At 36.8% G+C, this 26,210-nt stretch overlaps 1 protein-coding gene across 1 annotated transcript; it reads right to left on the bottom strand.

Annotated features, from left to right (window-relative positions):
- Window positions 1-2,702: 2,702 nt before the first annotated feature.
- Window positions 2,703-24,566, bottom strand: LOC131940901 (transmembrane protein 272). Its single transcript, XM_059299807.1, has 6 exons — window positions 24,414-24,566; window positions 22,786-22,960; window positions 20,093-20,152; window positions 8,374-8,486; window positions 7,897-8,078; window positions 2,703-2,853 (listed from the first exon to the last, which is right to left on the bottom strand). The coding sequence occupies exons 1-6, from the start codon at window positions 24,564-24,566 to the stop codon at window positions 2,703-2,705; spliced, it is 834 nt and encodes a 277-aa protein (XP_059155790.1).
- Between the last annotated feature and the right edge of the window lie 1,644 nt (window positions 24,567-26,210).

Genomic DNA, 26,210 nt, shown 5'->3' with positions numbered 1-26,210 from the left:
AATGTTTACACGTATAAACAATTTCTTTTCACTCAAATTGCGATTACATACAGTTCTTACCGACAGTTCTGTCATACACAATATCACATACACACGCATATATATATTTATATACAATTTTTGCTTTATTTTCATTTTGTTTTTTTTTAGTTTACAAAATGAGATTAAAACAATTTCTTTTCACTCGAATTGCGATTACATACAGTTCTTACCGACAGTTCTGTCATACACAATATCACATACACACGCATATATATATATATATATATATATATATATATATATATATATATATTTATATACAATTTTTGCTTTATTTTCATTTTGTTTTTTTTTTAGTTTACAAAATGAGATTAAAACATTCCAAGAAATCTACTGATTAGCACAACATGTGCATCGCAATACCATTTCAAACACACTTCTTACAGGCAAGTTTCTTACTTCTTCAACAAACCAATTCTAAGAGAAACTTCTAAGAGAACAACACATCTACAGCTGCATACACATATACCTCAAGATTCCACCTCTATCATCTTCCATTCCCAACAAAGCACTCTGCTTATGTGTAAGGTTACGTCCCTTAACACGTATAAACAACGTTACACACCTACCAGCCCTACACCCCAATACGTAATAAACATACACACAAACATTTTACGCCAAAACTCACGAAAGCAAACGTCCACCAGACGTAACATATGACCAACTTCAATCATTAGACAGGCTCAAGGTGACAAGTGTGTTTTGACATTCATTAGACCAGATTAAGACTGTGATTTTACGGTTGTCGTCGTTTATCAACACTACACACCAAACATAAATCACCCTATGCAGCAATAAGTTAAACCCAAACATATAAAAAACATTCACACACCAAAAAGAGTGAACACTACACTCCAACAAGTAATGACCCTACACAACAACAATTAGTGACCCTACACACCATCAATTAATGACCCTACACACTAATAATTAATGACCCTACACAACAACAATTAATGACCCTACACATCAACAAGTAATGACCCTAGACACCAACAATTATTGACTATACACGCCAACAATTAATGACACTACACATAAAAAATTAATGACCCTAGACACCAACAATTAATGACTATACACAACAACAATTAGTGACTATACACACCAACAATTAATGACCCTACACACCATCAATTAATGACCCTACACACTAATAATTAATGACCCTACACAACAACAATTAATGACCCTACACATCAACAAGTAATGACCCTAGACACCAACAATTATTGACTATACACGCCAACAATTAATGACACTACACATAAAAAATTAATGACCCTAGACACCAACAATTAATGACTATACACCCCAACAAATAATGACCCTACACACCAACAAGTAACGACCTTACACACCATCAAATAATGACCCTTTACACCAAGTTATTACCCTAAACACCAACAATTAACGACCCTACACATCAACAAGTAATTACTCTCAAACCCGATTTAAGAATGAAATCGAACAATACAATATCCTCAGTCGTTGTCGGATTTCAATGATGAATGCTATTATCATCATTGTTTACAAACAAATCAAGAGCATAAGTGTTGCTTAAATGTCTTTAGTTAGTGATCCGCATTTGACATTTTAAAGCAGGATGATTAATGTAGTTTTACGTTATAAGTTAACTATGAGTCCATAGAAACCAAACTAACCAATGTAGCTTACGTAACCTGGTTAACCACGATAACCAGAACAACAATTGTCAGTAGGTTACAGATGCCTAGCATAGGCGGGGCGGTGCACCGGGTGATAGCTTTATGGGGTGACACCTTGACAAAATATTGCAAGATGTACCGAAGAAAAATGCCTATTGCCAATTCCATTTATGATTAAAAAATGTTTTTAAAAAAGTCTTTTAAGTATGGGACGGAGTGGTCTAGCGGTAGAGAGCTGGACTGCGAACCAGTAAGTCTCGAGTTCGAATCCGGGTTCAAGTCAGTAGACCGTCCCTGAGTCCACCCAACTCTGATGGGTACCTAACTCACGTTAGGGAAAGTAAAGGCGGCTGGGCATAGTGCTGACCACACTATCTCTTCATATGCCGAGGTCACAGAAACAAGTGAACTCTACTTCACTTGCCTCAGGTTTGAAAGGGAAACTTTTAAGTACAAATCGACAATTATTACAAGAGGCTGGAGGGTGACACCATGACGTAAACGTTCCAACTATAGAGGAAACAATGTTATATCCAACTGTATTATTTATAGACTATAGATAAACATCGTTACTATTAAGTCTGCAGTGATTAAAGCTTATACACATACGTGAACGCGTATATGGCATTTAAAGTATAGGTCTATGTAGGCCGACACACACAACTATATATATATATATATATATATATATATATATATATATATATATATATATATATATATATACTGATTTGTATAAATATATATATACTTTGCTTTTTTTGGGGTGGGGGAGGGTGGGTGACACCTTGAAGTGCCGCACCGGGTGACATCCAACCTAGCGATACCACTAGTAGATTAACCAGTTTAACCAGTTTAACAAGGCTAACTATAGTGTCAGGTGTTAGTTACCAGAAAGTTACCAGACAAACCTGGCTAATCAGTGATGTAACTAAAAATGGTAACCAATTTTAACTAGGCTAATTGGCCTATCGAAGATTGCCGGTCTGAACACTACCGTTTGCTAGAGCCAGACAGGCTGTTGGTCTTGTACACGCACGTCAGACAACAGATGCCAAGCAGGGCCAGGGCCAAGACGGCATACACCCCCACAATGATGGCCACACTGAAGAAATAAATGGATCTGTCGCACCACTGGTTTGGTCTGTAGACAAACATTGTTATCAAAGAAATATGTAAAAACAATTTTAAAAATTTCTTAATGCACTAAAAAATAGAACGTAAATTATTTTCTTTAAATCTATATATATAATTCTCTTCTGGGATCAGTTAGAAAACAAGCTGCAAGCGCGCCTTTGCAGTCCCCTCTCTTCCTCTCTATCACCACTACCACCCCCACCCCCACATGATCTGGTGAGCGGTGTTCACTCTGTTTACATTTTACAATCATAGAGACGGGTTTGGTGACGGCTATTAGGGGCAGATAATTTAGTTTGAAACGATTTTAAACTTAGAGGAGGTAACTAAGAGGAGGCTGCTTTCACGTGGGGGGGGGGGGGGGGGGGGGGGGTTAGTGTTTTTAAGCAAATATTTTCAATGGCAGCATTGGTACTGTCGAATTCACAAATTATAAATTACTGAAAAGTAGAAAAAAACAACTAAATAGCGGCGTATGATACGCAGCGGGTCGGCTCGTGTATAATAATACACAACTGTTTAAATAACTATAATTAAAAACATGGGTCACTTTATTTCACTAATATTTAGGAAGACACCCACGCTTTTCTTTATAGTTATTTAAATAGTAGTGTATAATTATATATTTAAAGAAAATCATTTTTTTCTACTTTTTAGTGCATTATTACATAAAAGCATGTTATTAAAACGTATTTTATGAATTTTTCTAATGTTCCTTAATTTTTTATATTTTACAATAGAGTTGCATGTTTAAAAACTATTGCGCACCTAATGAACATGTTAACGCTCGTATAATAGAGCGGAATCGTTCGGACACAATTGGGACATAATTTTAATAATTCATAAAAATTAAATGATCTATCCAAATAATTCAAATGTAATGTCATTTTGCACTGCCTTAATGTTTTGAGCCACGTGCCAAATTTGAAACGAATCTGTCAGTAAGAAGTGCCCGAAATTTCTTTCGAGCGTTTAGATTTATGACGACAGACTGGACGAGGAAGCAAGTTAAATAAAAATAAAATATATGTATATGTATATGTATATGTATATGTATATGTATATGTATATGTATATGTATATGTATATGTATATGTATATGTATATGTATATGTATATGTATATGTATATGTATATGTATATGTATATGTATATGTATATGTATATGTATATGTATATGTATATGTATATGTATATGTATATGTATATGTATATGTATATGTATATGTATATGTATATGTATATGTATATGTATATGTATATGTATATGTATATGTATATGTATATGTATATGTATATGTATATGTATATGTATATGTATATGTATATGTATATGTATATGTATATGTATATGTATATGTATATGTATATGTATATGTATATGTATATGTATATGTATATGTATATGTATATGTATATGTATATGTATATGTATATGTATATGTATATGTATATGTATATGTATATGTATATGTATATGTATATGTATATGTATATGTATATGTATATGTATATGTATATGTATATGTATATGTATATGTATATGTATATGTATATGTATATGTATATGTATATGTATATGTATATGTATATGTATATGTATATGTATATGTATATGTATATGTATATGTATGTGTATGTGTATGTGTATGTGTATGTGTATGTGTATGTGTATGTGTATGTGTATGTGTATGTGTATGTGTATGTGTATGTGTATGTGTATGTGTATGTGTATGTGTATGTGTATGTGTATGTGTATGTGTATGTGTATGTGTATGTGTATGTGTATGTGTATGTGTATGTGTATGTGTATGTGTATGTGTATGTGTATGTGTATGTGTATGTGTATGTGTATGTGTATGTGTATGTGTATGTGTATGTGTATGTGTATGTGTATGTGTATGTGTATGTGTATGTGTATGTGTATGTGTATGTGTATGTGTATGTGTATGTGTATGTGTATGTGTATGTGTATGTGTATGTGTATGTGTATGTGTATGTGTATGTGTATGTGTATGTGTATGTGTATGTGTATGTGTATGTGTATGTGTATGTGTATGTGTATGTGTATGTGTATGTGTATGTGTATGTGTATGTGTATGTGTATGTGTATGTGTATGTGTATGTGTATGTGTATGTGTATGTGTATGTGTATGTGTATGTGTATGTGTATGTGTATGTGTATGTGTATGTGTATGTGTATGTGTATGTGTATGTGTATGTGTATGTGTATGTGTATGTGTATGTGTATGTGTATGTGTATGTGTATGTGTATGTGTATGTGTATGTGTATGTGTATGTGTATGTGTATGTGTATGTGTATGTGTATGTGTATGTGTATGTGTATGTGTATGTGTATGTGTATGTGTATGTGTATGTGTATGTGTATGTGTATGTGTATGTGTATGTGTATGTGTATGTGTATGTGTATGTGTATGTGTATGTGTATGTGTATGTGTATGTGTATGTGTATGTGTATGTGTATGTGTATGTGTATGTGTATGTGTATGTGTATGTGTATGTGTATGTGTATGTGTATGTGTATGTGTATGTGTATGTGTATGTGTATGTGTATGTGTATGTGTATGTGTATGTGTATGTGTATGTGTATGTGTATGTGTATGTGTATGTGTATGTGTATGTGTATGTGTATGTGTATGTGTATGTGTATGTGTATGTGTATGTGTATGTGTATGTGTATGTGTATGTGTATGTGTATGTGTATGTGTATGTCTATGTCTATGTCTATGTCTATGTCTATGTCTATGTCTATGTCTATGTCTATGTCTATGTCTATGTCTATGTCTATGTCTATGTCTATGTCTATGTCTATGTCTATGTCTATGTCTATGTCTATGTCTATGTCTCATGTCCATGTCCATGTCCATGTCCATGTCCATGTCCATGTCCATGTCCATGTCCATGTCCATGTCCATGTCCATGTCCATGTCCATGTCCATGTCCATGTCCATGTCCATGTCCATGTCCATGTCCATGTCCATGTCCATGTCCATGTCCATGTCCATGTCCATGTCCATGTCCATGTCCATGTCCATGTCCATGTCCATGTCCATGTCCATGTCCATGTCCATGTCCATGTCCATGTCCATGTCCATGTCCATGTGTATGTCCATGTCCATGTCCATGTCTATGTCTATGTCTATGTCTATGTCTATGTCTATGTCTATGTCTATGTCTATGTCTATGTCTATGTCTATGTCTATGTCTATGTCTATGTCTATGTCTATGTCTATGTCTATGTCTATGTCTATGTCTATGTCTACGTCTACGTCTACGTCTACGTCTACGTCTACGTCTACGTCTACGTCTACGTCTACGTCTACGTCTACGTCTACGTCTACGTCTACGTCTACGTCTACGTCTACGTCTACGTCTACGTCTACGTCTACGTCTACGTCTACGTCTACGTCTACGTCTACGTCTACGTCTACGTCTACGTCTACGTCTACGTCTACGTCTACGTCTACGTCTACGTCTACGTCTACGTCTACGTCTACGTCTACGTCTACGTCTACGTCTACGTCTACGTCTACGTCTACGTCTACGTCTACGTCTACGTCTACGTCTACGTCTACGTCTACGTCTACGTCTACGTCTACGTCTACGTCTACGTCTACGTCTACGTCTACGTCTACGTCTACGTCTACGTCTACGTCTACGTCTACGTCTACGTCTACGTCTACGTCTACGTCTACGTCTACGTCTACGTCTACGTCTACGTCTACGTCTACGTCTACGTCTACGTCTACGTCTACGTCTACGTCTACGTCTACGTCTACGTCTACGTCTACGTCTACGTCTACGTCTACGTCTACGTCTACGTCTACGTCTACGTCTACGTCTACGTCTACGTCTACGTCTACGTCTACGTCTACGTCTACGTCTACGTCTACGTCTACGTCTACGTCTACGTCTACGTCTACGTCTACGTCTACGTCTACGTCTACGTCTACGTCTACGTCTACGTCTACGTCTACGTCTACGTCTACGTCTACGTCTACGTCTACGTCTACGTCTACGTCTACGTCTACGTCTACGTCTACGTCTACGTCTACGTCTACGTCTACGCCTACGCCTACGCCTACGCCTACGCCTACGCCTACGCCTACGCCTACGCCTACGCCTACGCCTACGCCTACGCCTACGCCTACGCCTACGCCTACGCCTACGCCTACGCCTACGCCTACGCCTATGCCTATGCCTATGCCTATGCCTATGCCTATGCCTATATATATATATATATATATATATATATATATATATATATATATATATATATATATATATATAAGCGGCCAAGCAGTGTGTCAGTCCTTCTATCCGACATCGCTATAGATTTTGCCCATTGAAGTAAACACATCTTTGTTACTTCCATAGTAGCGGAGATCTTGTTTATATAACAACTTAAATTTATTCTATAGTTGCCAATGTTCTTACTCTTTCGCGTAACGTAAAGAAAATATTAAATACATGCACATTGCTAAAACAAATTAAACGGAACACTGTTAAATTTCATTTTCGTTCAGATTTCTAGAAAAAGTGGATACATTTATTAATAATACGGTCGATAAAACAAATTAATTAAACTGTTTTGTAATTTTCCAAGGGAGGTAATTTAAAAATAAATTCAACTCATTGAATGCAAATTTATGAGTGATGTCTTTTGTGTTTGTGTGTTGCGTTTGTGTTTTCGTTTGTGTTTGCATTGTGTTTGTTTGCATTGTGTTTGTGTTTTCTTTTGTGTGTGTGTTGTGTTTGTGTTGTGTTTGTGTTGTGTTTGTGTTTTGGTTGTGTTGTGGTTGTGTTGTGTTTGTGTTGTGATTGTGTTGTGTTTGTGTTGTGTTGTGTTTGTGTTGTGTTTGTGTTGCGTTTATTTTTTTTCTGTTCTGTTCTTTTCCCAAATTGGTACATTTAAAAAAGATTTACAGTGGCGGAGCAAAGGTATGTATATATATCTATCTACAAGGCGATAAAAACTTCGCTGAACACCACCTAATGGGCATGTTTTTTGATATGATGCGAATATTACCTGTGCAACAAGGCTTGGAATCGTGGCTTCCAGATGCTGAGGACCCAAACTGTCCCAAGTATGTGCCAGATGAGCAGAAAGAGTGAGAGCAGGATGTTCATGGTGCGGTAGGTTTTTGACGTGATGCCTCTCTGGGCACCGTCCGAGTCAAACAGATCGTCCACACTGCCCTGATGGCGGTACTGCCGTTAGATAACATTTGGTCAGTGTAACGATAACATTGGGTCGGTGCAACGATAACATTGGAGTCAGTGCAACTATAACATTGGGGTCAGTGCAACGATAAAATTGGATTCAGTGCAACGATAACATTGGAGTCAGTGCAACGATAACATTGGAGTCAGTGCAACGATAACATTGGGTCGGTGCAACGAAATAAAAACATTCCTTATTGAAAAATATTTTTTTAAATATTTCTTTTTTAACCTCCTAACGTATTGTCAATGCACACAAAACATGTTCGCATAAGTCTCTTGCCTGTATTGAGCGCCATATTGTGATTCCAATTTTGAGTAGCCAAAAACAACCTCCAATGATGTGGAAGATAGGGATTTTGGGCTCTAGCGGGCAATCTTCCATATACTTTACACCTGAAAGTAAAAGTAAATTGTTTATTTATGCAACAAGGGGCGGTGTGTTGAAGAGGTAAAACACTCAACATATTCTTAACAAGTGCTGCAGCATGTTTTGTATTTATGTAAATTAATACATTTAAACAACAAGCGCATTGATATCACTTGATTAATACGAATTTGAAACATATTTTTTATAACGATTTTACAATTTAACGTATTTAAAACTATTTACTAGAATTTTAAAGTAAAATTAGCGTGTGTCCTCAACAAATTCTGCAGCTATATTGATTTGTCTGAGATCTTAGTAGCCGTAGAGCCAATAGGATAGTTTGTAACTTTAGGTCTTGATGGTGGCAAGTGATACCATTACATAACAACTGCACGCCGTTTTCAACTATCTTAATTCTTAACAAGATACAACTTTAAAAGGTATTTTTTTGTGTATGTCCTTTTAATAATTTGTTAGGTTATTTTATCATTAGAAAAAATTTGTTTATATATATATATATATATATATATATATATATATATATATATATATATATATATATATATATATATATATATATATATATATATATATATATATATATATATATATATATATATATATGTAAATACGCATGTGTATATGTATTTACATATATTTTTTTATGTATTTAATTTTTTACCCCCACCCCCTACGTGGATTATCATATAAGTTAATACGATTCTCAACCAAACCGTTTACCTCAGGCATTTTTGCAACTAAGAGTTAATGAAACTTCCCCCCACTCACCCCTACCCCCCACACCCCTAAGGCGATTGCTTTTAACTGTGCTCAGTTAATACTAACGATATTTATCTATAGACGGTTATAAATACAGATTGATGTAGTATATTTTCTCTATCAATAGTAGGTTTACGTCATGGTGTCACCCCCCCACCCCCACCCCTTGTCGGGATTTGTCAAATTTGCTCTTATAAGACTATTTAACACGCTAAATAATCACTTAATTAAGTGGAATCATCATTTTTCTTTATATAATTTGCTATTTTTGCCTTTGTGTCACCCAAATTAAATGGTGACAGCACCCCCGCCCACCCCCTCCTTGCTTGTCTAAAACAAATTGCTTGTCTACTTGGTTGTCTAAAACAAATACCTTGTCCACTTGCTTGTCTAAAACAAATACCTGTCTACTTGGTTGTCTAAAACAAATACCTTGTCTACTTGGTTGTCTAAAACAAATACCTTGTCTACTTGCTTGTCTAAAACAAATACCTGTCTACTTGGTTGTCTAAAACAAATACCTTGTCTACTTGGTTGTCTAAAACAAATACCTTGTCTACTTGCTTGTCTAAAACAAATACCTGTCTACTTGGTTGTCTAAAACAAATACCTTGTCTACTTGGTTGTCTAAAACAAATACCTTGTCTACTTGGTTGTCTAAAACAAATACCTTGTCTACTGGTTGTCTAAAACAAATACCTTGTCTACTTGGTTGTCTAAAACAAATACCTTGTCTACTTGCTTGTGTGAGATTCGGGCGCTCGTCTTGCCTAATTAAAGACTACACAGACTCCAAAGTTCTAATCTAATTTTCAATACCCGAAAGTCGAAGAGATTTCCCTGGGAAAAGTACTAAGTCGGGTAATGATGTGACTATAGATTTTTTTTTATCCTGTTCATTTTTGTTATACAGTGGTTCTTAAATAAAAATTGTAAATGTCAGTAGAGGTCAAAAGGTCATCAAGTTGATAAATATGTTGATATCAATGTAAAATCTCACGTGACTTGACAAGTTAAACACCCTTACATGACAAGTTAAACACCCTTATATGACAAGTTACAACCCTTACATGACAAGTAAAACACCCTTACATGACAAGTTAAACACCCTTACATGTCATGACACGTGTTTTCTGCTTACATCTACTACCGTGACTTCCCGTCCAACATTACATTACATTACATCACTAAATTTAAAATGTATACATTTAAACACATGCAGTTTTCTTTGCAATTTGCCTTATATTTGACACAAAAACAACAGCTAAATTTTGGACCAGCCTAAAATCAATGGGTTACACAAATAACCAGCATTGCCTCGGAGAAGTCAGTGTGGGTTCAGAGATGAGAGAAAAAAATTCTTTCCTGAATTGAAGTTTAAATTTCATTGTAAGAAAGCGTCATTTCCTGTCCCATATCCTGAGGAAATGAAGATTGTCTACCCTTTTGTCTATCTGGAGGAAATTTCTCACGGGTCAAGCTGTCCATTTAGCAGATGAGAAAAAAGGGGATATGTCTTATATCATATGTTCTACAGTGCTAAGGTATTGCCGTAACTGTATTGGCTGGGTCAAATGGAATAGGTTTGAGGTTTACTTAAAGGGGAAGTGCTGGAAAGATAATTTGTTATATGGCGCTTGATGGGGTAGGGAGAGTTACAGAGTAACCTGTGTTCACTACCTTAAAAGGGGGCAGTATCACCCAGACTAAGGGAGGAAAACAAAAATATTCACCAAAAAAAAACTATTCGACATACACATGTCAAAATTGTACAGCAGTAGTAACGGTTCTTCTGCTATAATACAGTATATAAATTGTAGGGTATATGTATAGCAACATATTTGCAAAAAATTATTTTGTTCATATTTTATTACATTTTGAATTTTTTTGTAAACAATTTTCCGAAACCATAAGTAAAGTACTTAAAATTTGCTATAAACCTTCCTTGCGTTAATGGCTATCGTCTGAACTAAAATCATAGGATTCTAATGAGGGATAAAGTTTTTAGAAAATTTCTAAGTTCAATTTTTTTTGTCTGACTTTGAAAAATTCTAAAAATTTCAAAATTATTCACAATGGATATCTTCTAGTTCCAGCGATAGGCTATCCTGTTATGCATCTCCCAGTGTATTTTCAGCAGGAAGGGCTTAAATGTTGGAAAACCGCAGCCACAAATTACTTAGTGAAAATTTTTTGGTTATATTATTTTAAAAAAATGTTTGCATCATACGTTAACTTTCTTTTATGTGCTGTTTTATAGCTCCTTATTAATTACTATTATGGTAAAAAAATTATGTGTGTATGTGTAATAGTTTTTTTTTGGCAAATTTTTTCGTCAATTTTCAAATGTCTGGGTGATAGGTTTTATTTATAGCTCACTCTCTGCTGCTTGGAAGAGTAGGATGAAAAACTTGATACTACGATATAAAACTTAACATTTGTTTCTAATGAACATTTAAAATGCGAAATCCTCTAAGATGATGTTCTTATGTATTTAATCGAAACAATAATTCATTATTTAATATCGCACTGTATTGTGGTTTACAGAGGGCGTAGGTTGTAGATTAGTTAGAGAGTATGTGGGAATCTGGGTTATGGAACTGTTATATAACGTTAGTAAGTCATAATGTTGTCATTCAATATGTGTACTATCTTTTAATCTTTCGATGATTATGTACAGGTAAATTTAACACTTTAAACTCAAGTTCTGGGCTAAAAAAATGTGTGCTATAATTATGTTTATTTTAATGTAATCGTACAGTGACATATTTATTTTGGGAAACACACCTAAAAATATTGTTTATTCACTCATACAAACATACACGCAAACACACACATGCACACCCGCACCTGCACACAAAAGCGGAGACACATACCACACACACGCAGATACCCGGCAGACACACACAGGCACACACAAACACGCACACGAACACACACATATTCAATGTGTATGTCAGCAGTCAAACAAAGGGATTCAACTTCAACTGAGCTCATTCAGACCGCTTAAATCATCAGATCAAGACATAGCGATATAGATAGGTATTAGTTGCTGCAACTGATTTCAAACGGCGTTTATGCTTTTTATGTTACGTGGAGTGTAAGTTCACAGAGCAGCAACTTTCTGCTTTATTTATAGCATGATCTATTCTAGTTTGAAAAATTGTCGTGTAGGAAAGCCGTACGGTTCAAATGATTTCGGGCGATTGTCTGATTCTAGCAGACGAGAAGGTTTCCCTCTGGTTAATCCAAGCATCGCTCCGTGAGGTAATCGGCTTAGCGCAGAAGAGGATTACCAATCTGCTACCTGAGGCTACCACCGGGGCTTTATGGCGAGATTTAGCACAACTGGTGTAGTTAGTTTACAAAAGCAACCACACTTGAATCAGTTATATCCGTTGTTGAGATTATTTTTTTTTAGAACACTTGGCAGCGAGGAGCGATAAAAACATCTACGTAAAAGGCCTTCGGTGTATTTGTTGATAATGTGTTTTCCTCAACCTTTTAATGAGTGATTTTTTTACCAGAACGTTCTTGAATATTTGATGACGTCACTGAGTCGGACGTCACACATGACTGCGGGAGCTGCCCATGAGATGCTAGAGCTAATCTTTAATCCCTTAATGTCACGTTTCCGGTCTCCCAGATTGTTATTTAACCCGCAGGGTCACGTGGTGTCTTCACATGGCTGTAGCAGACGACAGACGAGGGTAAGTCTTTCAGTTTAGGTTATGCATACAATTTCTTTTCTAGAACTTTCAGTTTAGGTTATGCTTACAATTTCTTCTCTAGAACTTTCAGGCTATGTTAACAGTTTAATTTCTAGAACTTTCATTAAGGCTATGTTAACAATTTCTTTTCTACACTTTCGTTAAGACTATGTTACCACTTTTCTACAACTTTCTCTAGGGCAGGGGTTCCCAACCCTGTGCCCGCGGGCGCCATGGCGCCCGCTGAATGATTCGTATGTGCCCGCCTCTCACTATTCGACCGAGACAGATTTATTTGTTACAGTTTTAATTTTTTTTTGGACTGCCTAGGTTTATTAAATATGTTCGATACTTGTCCCAACTTGTCTAGCGGCGAGCCAGACTGCACTATTTACGTTTTGTAAATACTTTTCTCTGTGTGTATGCAATTTGAAAAAAAATGCCAAATAATTTTATTATTTTGAAATATTTTTATTTATTATTTATTATTACATTATGACTATAAGAAAAAAAGAAAAGAAGAAAATAAATTATGGGAAAATGACAAGTTATGGATGGAGTTTGTCGATTTAAAATAGGTGGTGCCCGCCACCCTACCGATATTTTAGAATGTGCTCTATAGTAAATAAACCGGGAGTGATCTCCCCTAAACTTTCTCAAATACTCTTATATAAAATAACAGGGGATGGGAACTCGGGCTATAGACATGATTTTTAATCCATTTTCAATACTTAAAGTTTTAAAAATAGAATAAAATATCGTAGACAAATTAATTGCACACCAAGTGAACGCCAAATAAAAAAGCGCATAATAGTGCGCAATATTATTAGTACTTTTAAAATTTACATTAGTTTTTTGAGAAATCGGAAGTAGCGTAAATGACTACTTCCAGTCAACGGAAATTACTCAAAATTTAACAAAAGGTAGAGAATTAGATCTTTTACTTACATGTGAAATTTCATTTATCTATCTAAAATAGTACTCAAGTTATAGGCTTTTGAAAAATTCAAAGTAGGAAAAGTACCACTTCCGGTTATCGGAAATCGCTCAAAGGTTGATACGGATCTTTGATTTTGATAAAATACTTATATATGGAATTTCATCAACCTAGCTGTAACGGTACTCAAGTTATCGTGTTTACACACGGACACACAGACAGACAGACAGACAGACACACAGACAGACACACAGACATACGGACAAGATTGCAAAATTATGTTTCTCCGTATCAGTGAGGTGTAAAACACCGAGATTTGTAAAAATCGCGATTTTTTTTTTTTGCACGATTACAAGACTTTCTCTATACTTCGTATATACGAGAAAGTAAAAAAGGTTGTCATATTTTTTATAAATAAAACGCTGAATGGTTGTTTCAAAGTGAACTATTGTTTGCGTTTTTCAAGATAATTCTGACAGCCGTGTGACAGCAACATGCTGTCATGTCAGTAAATCTCTGGACACTGTCCTTTTAGTGGTGGTCGTCGCTTAATGCTGTGACTTCATTCCAACCGTTGTTACAGACAGTTACATCGTCACACGTCGTCACAAAAAGTAGAATCTGTACACAATGTCTAATAGCTTCATAGAGACATGCAGTGGGATTTGTGAAAACTATTTTATTTATTTCTCTAACTTTTTAATAACGGTAACAACAGTAGGCGCGGATACATTTTTTCACATTGGCCATTATAAAAAATTACAATGTAATAACAGCATTTAATAAAAGCATTTGAGTAGCAAAGACACAGCCGCAACATAGCATTCAAAAATTTGGAAAAAAGAAATAATATTACATAATATAAGTTTTATTTAATATTTACATTTTTCGGGCTAACGGCCATCGGGCAAGTGGCTTTCGGGCATTTGTTGTATTCGGGCAAGTGTCCATTTGGGCATTTGTCGTATTCGGGTAAGTATCCCATTCGGGCAAATGTCCATTCAATACATCGGCATACGGGCAAGTGTTTTTCGGGAATTAGTCGTTAACCCATACTGATATAAACTGCAGATATATAAAGCTATAAAGTGTTGGCGTGTGTGTGTTAGCTGGGGACCGCCGATACAACAGATGAGATAAATCGTTCAAACTTTTGGCGTGCACACATCTGGAACAGCAGGAGTGAAATGACTGGAACAAGAGGAGTGAAATGACTGGAAAAACAGGAGTGAAATGACTGAAAAAACAGGAGTGAAATGACTGGAAAAACAGGAGTGAAATGACTGAAAAAACAGGAGTGAAATGACTGGAACCAGAGGATTGAAATGACTGGAACAACTGGAGTGAAATGACTGGAACACCTGGAGTGAAATGACTGGAACAAGAGGAGTGAAATGACTGGAACAAGAGGAGTGAAATGACTGGAACAAGAGGAGTGAAATGACTGGAACAAGAGGAGTGAAATGAATCTAAAAACATGAGTGAAATGAATCTAAAAACAGGAGTGAAATGACTGGAACAAGAGGAGTGAAATGACTGGAACAAGAGGAGTGAAATGACTGGAACAAGAGGAGTGAAATGAATCTAAAAACATGAGTGAAATGAATCTAAAAACAGGAGTGAAATGACTGCAACAAAAGGAGTGAAATGACTGGAACAAGAGGAGTAAAATGACTGGAAAAACAGGAGTGAAATGACTGGAACAAGAGGAGTGAAATGACTGGAACAAGAGGAGTGAAATGACTGGAACAAGAGGAGTGAAATGAATCTAAAAACATGAGTGAAATGAATCTAAAAACAGGAGTGAAATGACTGCAACAAAAGGAGTGAAATGACTGGAACAAGAGGAGTAAAATGACTGGAAAAACAGGAGTGAAATGACTGGAACAAGAGGAGTGAAATGACTGGAACAAGAGGAGTGAAATGACTGGAACAAGAGGAGTGAAATGACTGGAACAAGAGGAGTGAAATGACTGCAACAAGAGCAGTGAAATGAATCTAAAAACATGAGTGAAATGAATCTAAAAACAGGAGTGAAATGACTGGAAAAACAGGAGTGAAATGACTGGAACAAGAGGAGTGAAATGACTGGAACAAGAGGAGTGAAATGACTGCAACAAGAGGAGTGAAATGACTGCAACAAGAGGAGTGAAATGAATCTAAAAACATGAGTGAAATGAATCTAAAAACAGGAGTGAAATGACTGGAACAAGAGGATTGAAATGACTGGAAAAACTGGAGTGAAATGACTTTAACAAGAGGAGTGAAATGACTGGAAAAACAGGAGTGAAATGACTGGAAAAACAGGAGTGAAATGACTGGAACAAGAGGAGTGAAATGACTGAAAAGAGTGAAATGACTGCAACAAGAGGAGTGAAATGACTGGAACAACAGGAGTGAAATGACTGGAACAAGAGGAGTGAAATGACTGGAACAGCAGGAGTGAAATGACTGAAAAGAGTGAAATGACTGGAAAAGCAGGAGTGAAATGACTGCAACAAGAGGAGTGAAATGACTGGAACAGCAGGAGTGAAATGACTGGAACAAGAGGAGTGAAATGACTGAAACAGCAGGAGTGAAATGACTGAAAAGAGTGAAATGACTGGAAAAGCAGGAATGAAATGACTGCAACAAGAGGAGTGAAATGACTGAAAAGAGTGAAATGACTGCAACAAGAGGAGTGAAATGACTGAAAAGAGTGAAATGACTGCAACAAGAGGAGTGAAATGACTGCAACAAGAGGAGTGAAATGACTGGAACAACAGGAGTGAAATGACTGGAACAACAGGAGTGAAATGACTGGAACAACAGGAGTGAAATGACTGCAACAAGAGGAGTGAAATGACTGAAAAGAGTGAAATGACTGGAAAAGCAGGAGTGAAATGACTGCAACAAGAGGAGTGAAATGACTGAAAAGAGTGAAATGACTGGAACAAGAGGAGTGAAATGACTGAAACAGCAGGAGTGAAATGACTGGAACAACTGGAGTGAATGCGCCGCTGTTAACAAGGAGTTGGTTCATGTAACCAGGCTCTTTGATCGATTGGAACACGTGGTCTAACCGATACCTTAGCCGTAGTGCATGTGGGCGGGGGTGGTGAGGTTAATACACGAGGGGATTCAATCACCGAGTTAATGGCAGTTAGGAGAAGGCAAGTCTGTCATCTCTGTGACAGTTAGGAGAAGGCAAGTCTGTCATCTTATGGGTAGTTAGGAGAAGGCAAGTCTGTCATCTTATGGGTAGTTAGGAGAAGGCAAGTCTGTCATCTCTGTGACAGTTAGAAGAAGGCAAGTCTGTCATCTCTGTGGCAGTTAGGAGAAGGCAAGTCTGTCATCTCTGTGACAGTTAGAAGAAGGCAAGTCTGTCATCTCTGTGACAGTTAGAAGAAGGCAAGTCTGTCATCTCTGTGACAGTTAGGAGAAGGCAAGTCTGTCATCTCTGTGGCAGTTAGGAGAAGGCAAGTCTGTCATCTCTGTGGCAGTTAGGAGAAGGCAAGTCTGTCATCTCTGTTGCAGTTAGGAGAAGGCAAGTCTGTCATCTCTGTAACAGTTAGAAGAAGGCAAGTCTGTCATCTCTGTGACAGTTAGAAGAAGGCAAGTCTGTCATCTCTGTGACAGTTAGGAGAAGGCAAGTCTGTCATCTCTGTGGCAGTTAGGAGAAGGCAAGTCTGTCATCTCTGTGGCAGTTAGGAGAAGGCAAGTCTGTCATCTCTGTGGCAGTTAGGAGAAGGCAACTCTGTCATCTCTGTTGCAGTTAGGAGAAGGCAAGTCTGTCATCTCTGTGGCAGTTAGGAGAAGGCAAGTCTGTCATCTCTGTAACAGTTAGAAGAAGGCAAGTCTGTCATCTCTGTAACAGTTAGAAGAAGGCAAGTCTGTCATCTTATGGGTAGTTAGGAGAAGGCAAGTCTGTCATCTTATGGGTAGTTAGAAGAAGTCAAGTCTGTCATCCTTTTGGCAGTTAGAAGAAGGCAAGTCTGTCATCTCTGTAACAGTTAGAAGAAGGCAAGTCTGTCATCTCTGTGGCAGTTAGGAGAAGGCAAGTCTGTCATCCTTTTGGCAGTTAGAAGAAGGCAAGTCTGTCATCTCTGGTTTAACTTAAGACAGTAGATGTCTGCTATCACTGTGACAGATTAAGACATATGTCTGCTATAACTGTGACAGATTAAGACATATGTCTGCTATCTCTGTGACAGATTAAGACATATGTCTGCTATCACTGTGACAGATTAAGACATATGTCTGCTATCACTGTGACAGATTAAGACATATGTCTGCTATCACTGTGACAGATTAAGACATATGTCTGCTATCACTGTGACAGATTAAGACATATGTCTGCTATCACTGTGACAGATTAAGACATATGTCTGCTATCACTGTGACAGATTAAGACATATGTCTGCTATCACTGTGACAGATTAAGACATATGTCTGCTATAACTGTGACAGATTAAGACATATGTCTGCTATCTCTGTGACAGATTGAGACAGATGTTTGCTATCTCTGTGACAGATTGAGACCTATGTCTGCTATCTCTTTGATAACTTGAGACAGGAGATGGTCTCTGGTTATCAATTTTATCAGAAATTCAAATACACGTATTCAAATGATTTTAATACAGTTTATTTCATGTATAAGTGGATAAGTGAATTTACTAATAAAAAAGTAATAAACTTCCTCCAATACATGTTCCTTTCGAAGTATTGATTGGTTAGAACTATGTTCACTTAACATTTCATGTTTTAAAATGTTAGATCCAAGTGTAAAAAAAACAACAACAGTGAACTAACTGGTATCGGTACTTCACCTATCGGCTACTGGCTATTATCCCCGCCACCCTCCCCCCCTCCCACCCCAGCAGACTTGGCGTGACCCTTCAATCACTGTCTGCCTCTGTAGTCTACTCAGTGACGCGGCTAACGGTTCATCTAGAGATCAATGTTCTACCGTTTGACTCGAAGTCGCTGATCAAAAGACACGGTACAAACGATTTTGTCCTAGCTAGACTTTAACACGTCCCGGATCACCCTTAGATCTCAAAGTCGAAGGGTAAACCGGCCACAGACCAGAGTTATAATACTAAAGCTTAACAAATCTGATCCAGTTGTTTAAGGTCAATTGACTTTTTACTTTCTCGTATACAAAGTATAGAGAAATTAATTTAATCGTGCAAAACTAAAAAAACGAGATTATTGCTAATCTCGACGTTTTACACCTCCCACAGTCGGAAAAACATAATTTTGCGATCTTGTCCGTATGTCTGTGTGCGTGTATGTGTGTATGTGTGTCTGTAAACACAATAACTTGAGTACCGTTACAGCTAGGTTGATGAAATTTCATATATAAATATATCAAATTTGTAGATCCGTATTGACTTTTCAGTGATTTCACATATAAGTAAATATCTAATTTTATGCCTTCTGTCAAATTTTGAGACAATTCTCTTGACCGGAAGTAGTAATTTAGGCCATTTCCGATTTCTCAAAAAAAAAAAACGCATGTAAAGTTATTAAGTACTAATAATATTTTGCACTAATATACACAATATATTTGGCGTTCACTTGTTGTGCAATTCTTTTTTCTACTAGATTCTATTCTATTTTAAAAAGTTCAAATAATTAAAAATGGATTAAAAATATTGTCTATGTCCCGAGTTGCCATCCGCCGTAGTGTTATATAAGAATATTCGAGAAAGTTTAAGGGAGATCACTCCCGGTTTATTTTACTCCCTTTCTGCTTTTCTACGATTAAAATCACGTTTTCTGTGAATTGATCAATGACACAATACACAATTGGAGAATACCTATTGGGGAATTAAACTGCATGCCCAATAGCAATACAATCATTACAAATATGATTCTGACCTAATGCAATCATGACAACAGCCATGTTACTAACCTAATACAATCATGACAACAGCTATGTTACTAACCTAATACAATCATGACAACAGGCACGTTACTCACCTAATGCAATCATGACAACAGGCACGTTACTCACCTAATGCAATCATGACAACAGGTATGTTACTCACCTAATGCAATCATGACAACAGGTATGTTACTCACCTAATACAATCATGACAACAGGTATGTTAGTCACCTAATGCAATCATGACAACAGGCACGTTACTCACCTAATTCAATCATGACAACAGCTATGTTACTAACCTAATACAATCATGACAACAGGCACGTTACTCACCTAATACAATCATGACAACAGGTATGATAATTGAGAGTCCTACGGCTGACGTGATGAAGGCTGGTAGATACAAATAGTTTGTACTTGTTAATGCTTAAAACAAAGCTATTGCTGCTTCATGTTGAAACAGTTATTGAGACAAAACGAATAAGATCTCTGTATTTATTTGAGTAGTACAAACAGCATTTTGCGATACAACAGCGGAATGTCATCCCAAATTGTTGGGCCGTAGGATGATAAAATGCTAGAATGTTAAAATCCTATAGGAAGATGATGATATTTGATGTTCCTCTCACAAACCAGTTTGTTTACATTACATTTGTCCCTAGGAGAAATATTTGAATAAGGAGATTATAGATTTGGGTCGCGCAGCTTCAATTGTATTTGAATTTTATTTAGGGCTTTCATGATAATATTCTAGTGTTGTGTGCTTAAAGCAATGTCTAGTCGAGGGAAGTTACCTTATAACATAGGTGCTCTAAGGGGTTTCAAGATAGGCAGTGTTGATTGTAAATGAGGTGCATAATACAAAATAAACTTAAGGAGGTACACGCAAGACAAATGATTTTTAGTTGAAATGAATAGGCGAGAGGTTTTGAACTACTCACGGTTAGAAAAGTCAAGTTAGTTGCAGCTACACACATGGATTTATTGTAGAAATTAGGCTTAAGTTATACTGTGTAAATAAATTATAAAACCTTTTTTTCGTGGTGAAAACGAGCAGAAATGTTATTCAAGGGAAATAAACAAATTGCCAGTCAATGGATCTACGATGGTTTCTGTACGGGTCATCAATATTTGATAGCGTGTAGTTTGGGGAACATTGCTGAGTCTACTGTTGGGTGGTAGGGTGTTGGACGTTTAAATATTTGAGTACTTCCTTTATTACGTCTGACCTCACATCTAAAGTACAGTTGGGGGCAACTAAAATCGAAGAGCATAGCAGGGGTAATGAAACACTAATTGTGTTTTGTCAACAAAATTACAGCCAAAATCAACAAATACAAAACAACAAAAAACACAAAAACAAAAACCAGCCAAATTTGAGGGAATAATTAGTTAATGGCCAATTACTGCTGGTTAGCCAGACTTTTACAATAAAGACAACGGCGTAGGGTGTTTTCGTTCAGCGTTTTTTATTTTTTATATTGGTTTTTGTTGGCACAAAACATTTCAGTGGCGGATTTTAGAGTGGGGTGTCGGAGTGGAAGGGGTAGGAGGGCAGCTACCCCTGACCCTACAGCTAAACTCTACTTTACCATTCACGCTTTTGGTGTAACCAGATAAATGCGCGTTCAATGTTTACTCTCAAGATTAGTTTGAAATTATAAAATAAAATGTCATATTGGAAACGCCTGGGCTTTGCCTCTCACAAAATAACTTCCAAACATGAAAGACCTCACTGAAGCAGCTGTCATCACTGCTTGTTAATTCCGGTACTTAAAGGAGTGTAGGTAGCTCTCGCTAAAATAATGGAGCTTTAAGGCTGACACCCCAATCGTCTGATTACATAGTTAGCCTAATGAGAAGACTTGTTGGACAGTTTGGTTTCTGACGGGACGAGTTTCAAGTGTAAGTACAAGTGAGCGTTCCAGCTGTCCGTTTATTTCGTCACAGGCAACAAGAGGTAAGTTGGTGCTTATTTCGTCAAACCTACAGGCAACAAGAGGTAAGTTGGTGCTTATTTCGTCAAACCTACAGGCAACAAGAGGTAAGTTGATGCTTATTTCGTCAAACCTATAGGCAACAAGAGGTAAGTTGATGCTTATTTCGTCAAACCTACAGGCAACAAGAGGTAAGTTGGTGCTTTTTTCGTCAAACCTACAGGCAACAAGAGGTAAGTTGGTGCTTTTTTCGTCAAACCTACAGGCAACAAGAGGTAAGTTGGTGCTTATTTCGCCAAACCCACAAAAAATTATCCGTATGTTAGTCAGAACACATTCAGAATAAAATGACTAACCAAGCCACTTAGAAAAATAAAGTAACGGGATCAATGACCTCGCCCAGAGCTAAAAACTAACTAGGAATATTCACATTTCAATGTACAAAGAGCCGTCTTTTCTTTCAGTGAATACAAAGAGCGGTGTTTCTTTCAGTGTATATACTTAAAGCTTTCTGCACTCAGTGCTATCTGCACTCAGTGTTGTGTGCACTCATTGCTGTCTGCACTCAGTGCTGTCTGCACTCAGTGTTGTCTGCACTCAGTGCTGTCTGCACTCATTGTTTTCTGCACTCAGTGCTGTCTGCACTCAGTGTTTTCTGCACTCAATGCTGTCTGCACTCAGTGCTGTCTGCACTCAATGCTGTCTGCACTCAATGCTGTCTGCACTCAGTGCTGTCTGCACTCAGTGCTGTCTGCACTTGTTACTTTATCCACGTAATGCTGTCCATACTTAACGCTGTCTCTAGTTACAAAATACCCTAGGTACGTACTCCATTCCCCTCCACCCCTCTATGGCTCATTGGCATTGCTACATATATGCCTATAGTTGAACCCAATAATGCGTCTTAAAACAACTGATTTACTCAACCATACCTATTCTACCTATTACAAGATGGACCCAATCGAACAAACTTCGATCTACTCAACTTTAGATGCTACAATTACTCAAATGCCTGCGAGCTACTTAACACTAGATGTACTCACTACTCAATAAATTGCCGTTGACCTAGATATCATGAGATGTACTCACTACTGCTGCAGATGATGGTTGTTGACGTGCAGACAAAATCACACACATTGTCCGCCTCTTTCTTTGCCTCCTCCAGCTGTAGTGTCGTGTCGTGTTTTGGGCTGTACAGCGACTGCTCGTTGGAGTAGCTCCTGTCTAAAGATGTTTTATAGGACGACTTGCTCTCGTCAAAAGACTGCAACACAATAGGATACAGTGTCACTTTGCTTTTCTATTGAATAATTCTTGCTCAAATGTTAGACATTAATACTGTGACAATTATAAAACTTCAAACTTCACATTTTTTTAGCCTTGTCATATATTATGGGTTTGGTACATAAACAAAATAACTTGGCTGTATTTAGGTAGAGAAAATAAACTTGTTCACATTTTAGACACCGAAATGTTTATTTTATCAATAACCAGTTCAAGTTAACATATTTTGTTAATAGTATGAGTTATACTATTTTTTATATTTTAAAGTTTTTTTTTTTTGTAAAGTTTTGGCTAACTTTATAATATTCAGTTACAATAATTTAAGCTGACGTCGATTATGCCCATGGAAACTTTATGGCTAACTTTATATTCAGTTACAATAATTTAAGCTGAAGTCGATTATGCCCTTGGAAACTTTATGGCTAACTTTATATTCAGTTACAATAATTTAAGCTGAAGTCGATTATGCCCATGGAAACTTTATGGCTAACTTTATATTCAGTTAACGTAACGTGAGGGTGCTGTGTGTAAAGGGGTGGGGGTGGGGGTATTATAAATTTGAAAAAGCAAAATGTGTATGTGTAAACTGTGTTTGATATCCATAGTAGGCGATAAACAGCACGCTATGCGCTGAACGTAGCCTACGCAACTCATAACATAACATAACATAACATAGCATGACATGACATGTGACATGTGACATGTGACATGTGACATGTGACATGTGACATGTGACATGTGACATGTGACATGTGACATGTGACATGTGACATGTGACATGTGACATGTGACATGTGACATGTGACATGTGACATGTGACATGTGACATGTGACATGTGACATGTGACATGTGACATATGACATATGACATGTGACATGTGACATGTGACATGTGACATGTGACATGTGACATGTGACATGTCATGACATGACATGACACGACACGACACGACACGAAATGACACGACACGACACAACACAACACAACACAACACAACACAACACAACATAACATAACATAACGTTAACATAACTCTATCATTCATTTGTTTAGATTGCCTGAAATGTTCGAGACCTTCAGTAGGCTACATTTTTTGTTTATCTTTGCCATATGTGTAATTTATTTTTTTCAGTATTTTCTTCTGAATATACATTAAATTAAAACAAACGTATTAGATGGTACATTTTCTGTAATTATTCCGAAATGCAGTAGTTAAATGGATAGGCAAACTTATAATGAATAATAAATACTTGTTTGAACGTTCCGTATTACAATGTAGTTTATTGTTTCGCTAAGAAAGATTCCTTGTGTGTTAGAAGTCATTAAAAACAACATGTCCTCCCGATCTCGACCCTAACGGAACTCTGTTTTGATTTCTAATAAGGCTAATCCATTATCGCGTCATTCATGTCCCTCCATCTCTCTCGCTCACTCTTGACTGGCTCAGCCAGACGCTAAAGCCTAGCATCCCATATGTCCCTCCATCTCTCTCGCTCACTCTTGACTGGCTCAGCCAGACGCGAAAGCCTAGCATCCCATTAACTTGAACGACACTCCCTAGACAGACTTGTTTTGACGCGGCCATCATCTCCGGTAGCTTCAAGCTGTGATGGACTCGATCAAGCTTACACAAACAATTTTAATTTCTTTCGGACCAAATCTAGAAACAAAGGGCGGTTTATAAATGCATTACATTCACATGACTAGTCTTAGAAGTAATTGCACTCTAGTTTCGCTTCGTGTAATTAAATTTAAATTGCACTTTAATTAGAGGTTCTGTAATTATGTTCAGGTATACGGATATCTAAGGAAATATATTTGTGTAGTTAAAATGATTTTAGAAAGCTCAAGAAAACTATGTCAACGTTTTCTACATTATATGGTCAGAAATTGTAACTTCAGAGAGGTCTACGTTAAAAGACAGTCAAAAGTGCCGGCAATACCAACATTTTAGGACAAGTTGAGGACATTTGTCTACCCCTATATCAGGACAGTTAGCTACCTCACCTGACATTTAACCACCTGACAATATAGGACATTAAGCTACCTCACCATGTATGAGATTTAGCTACCTCCCTATGTAGGACATTTAGCTACCTAACTATGTAGGACATTTAGCTACCTAACTATGTAGGACATTTAGCTACCTAACTATGTAGGACATTTAGCTACTTAACTATGTAGGACATTTAGCTACCTAACTATGTAGGACATTTAGCTACCTAACTATGTAGGACATTTAGCTACCTCACCAAGTAGGACATTTAGCTACCTAACTATGTAGGACATTTAGCTACCTAACTATGTAGGACATTTAGCTACCTAACTATGTAGGACATTTAGCTACCTAACTATGTAGGACATTTAGCTACCTAACTATGTAGGACATTTAGCTACCTCACTATGTAGGACATTTAGCTTTTTAAACGTTGACAAAAAGGAGGCATGAAATATTACTGCAAATTGTAACCTGGTTAAATGAACTAACCCAAGTTGTACCCTGGTTAAATTAACTAACCCAAATTGTACCCTGGTTAAATTAACTAACCTAAATTGTACCCTTGTTAAATTAACTAACCCAAGTTGTACCCTGGTTAAATTAACTAACCCAAGTTGTACCCTTGTTAAATTAACTAACCCAAATTGTACCCTGGTTAAATTAACTAAGCTAAACTGTACCATGGTTTAAATTAACTAACCCAAGTTGTACCCTGGTTAAATTAACTAACCCAAGTTGTACCCTGGTTAAATTAACTAACCCAAATTGTACTCTGGTTAAATTAACTAACCCAAGTTGTCCCTGGTTAAATTAACTAACCCAAATTGTACCCTGGTTAAATTAACTAACCCAAGTTGTACCATGGTCAAATGAACTAACCCAAATTGTACCCTGGTTAAATTAACTAACCCAAGTTGTACCATGGTTAAATTAACTAACCCAAGTTGTACCCTGGTTAAATGAACTACTGGCTAGGTTCCCATCTACACGTACCTTTGTGCTACTTCTATCTACTTTTTGCTTCTTACATCCAGTATTGCGCTACTTCATCAAGATGTAGTATCTTCCTATTTACGTCTAGATGTTCTATTGTCCGACTTATTTTGAGACACATTTAGAATTTTCTAACCCAGTAACATTCAAAAGCCAGACTAGGTATTATGACTAGACTACACTGTATATTTTCTATTGAATATAGGCAAAATGTTCTTACTGTTGTCACCCTGGACT

The sequence above is a fragment of the Physella acuta genome, unplaced genomic scaffold (assembly GCF_028476545.2).
Source record: "Physella acuta isolate Inbredline_101_S28 unplaced genomic scaffold, ASM2847654v3 ptg000335l, whole genome shotgun sequence".
Classification (NCBI taxonomy): domain Eukaryota; kingdom Metazoa; phylum Mollusca; class Gastropoda; family Physidae; genus Physella; species Physella acuta.
This window is presented reverse-complemented; position numbering and strand designations above follow the sequence as displayed.

What these genes read in the sequence shown, in the direction of transcription:
- LOC131940901 (XM_059299807.1), bottom strand. Translation starts at nt 24,566, where the DNA reads ATGGCCGCGTCAAAACAAGTCTGTCTAGGGAGTGTCGTTCAAGTTAAT. An exon ending in TCTGGCTGAGCCAGTCAAGA is followed by an intron (nt 22,961 to 24,413) that starts GTGAGCGAGAGA and finishes ATTGTGTTGCAG; the next exon opens with TCTTTTGACGAGAGCAAGTC. An exon ending in TTCCAAGCCTTGTTGCACAG is followed by an intron (nt 2,854 to 7,896) that starts GTAATATTCGCA and finishes GTTTGTCTACAG; the next exon opens with ACCAAACCAGTGGTGCGACA.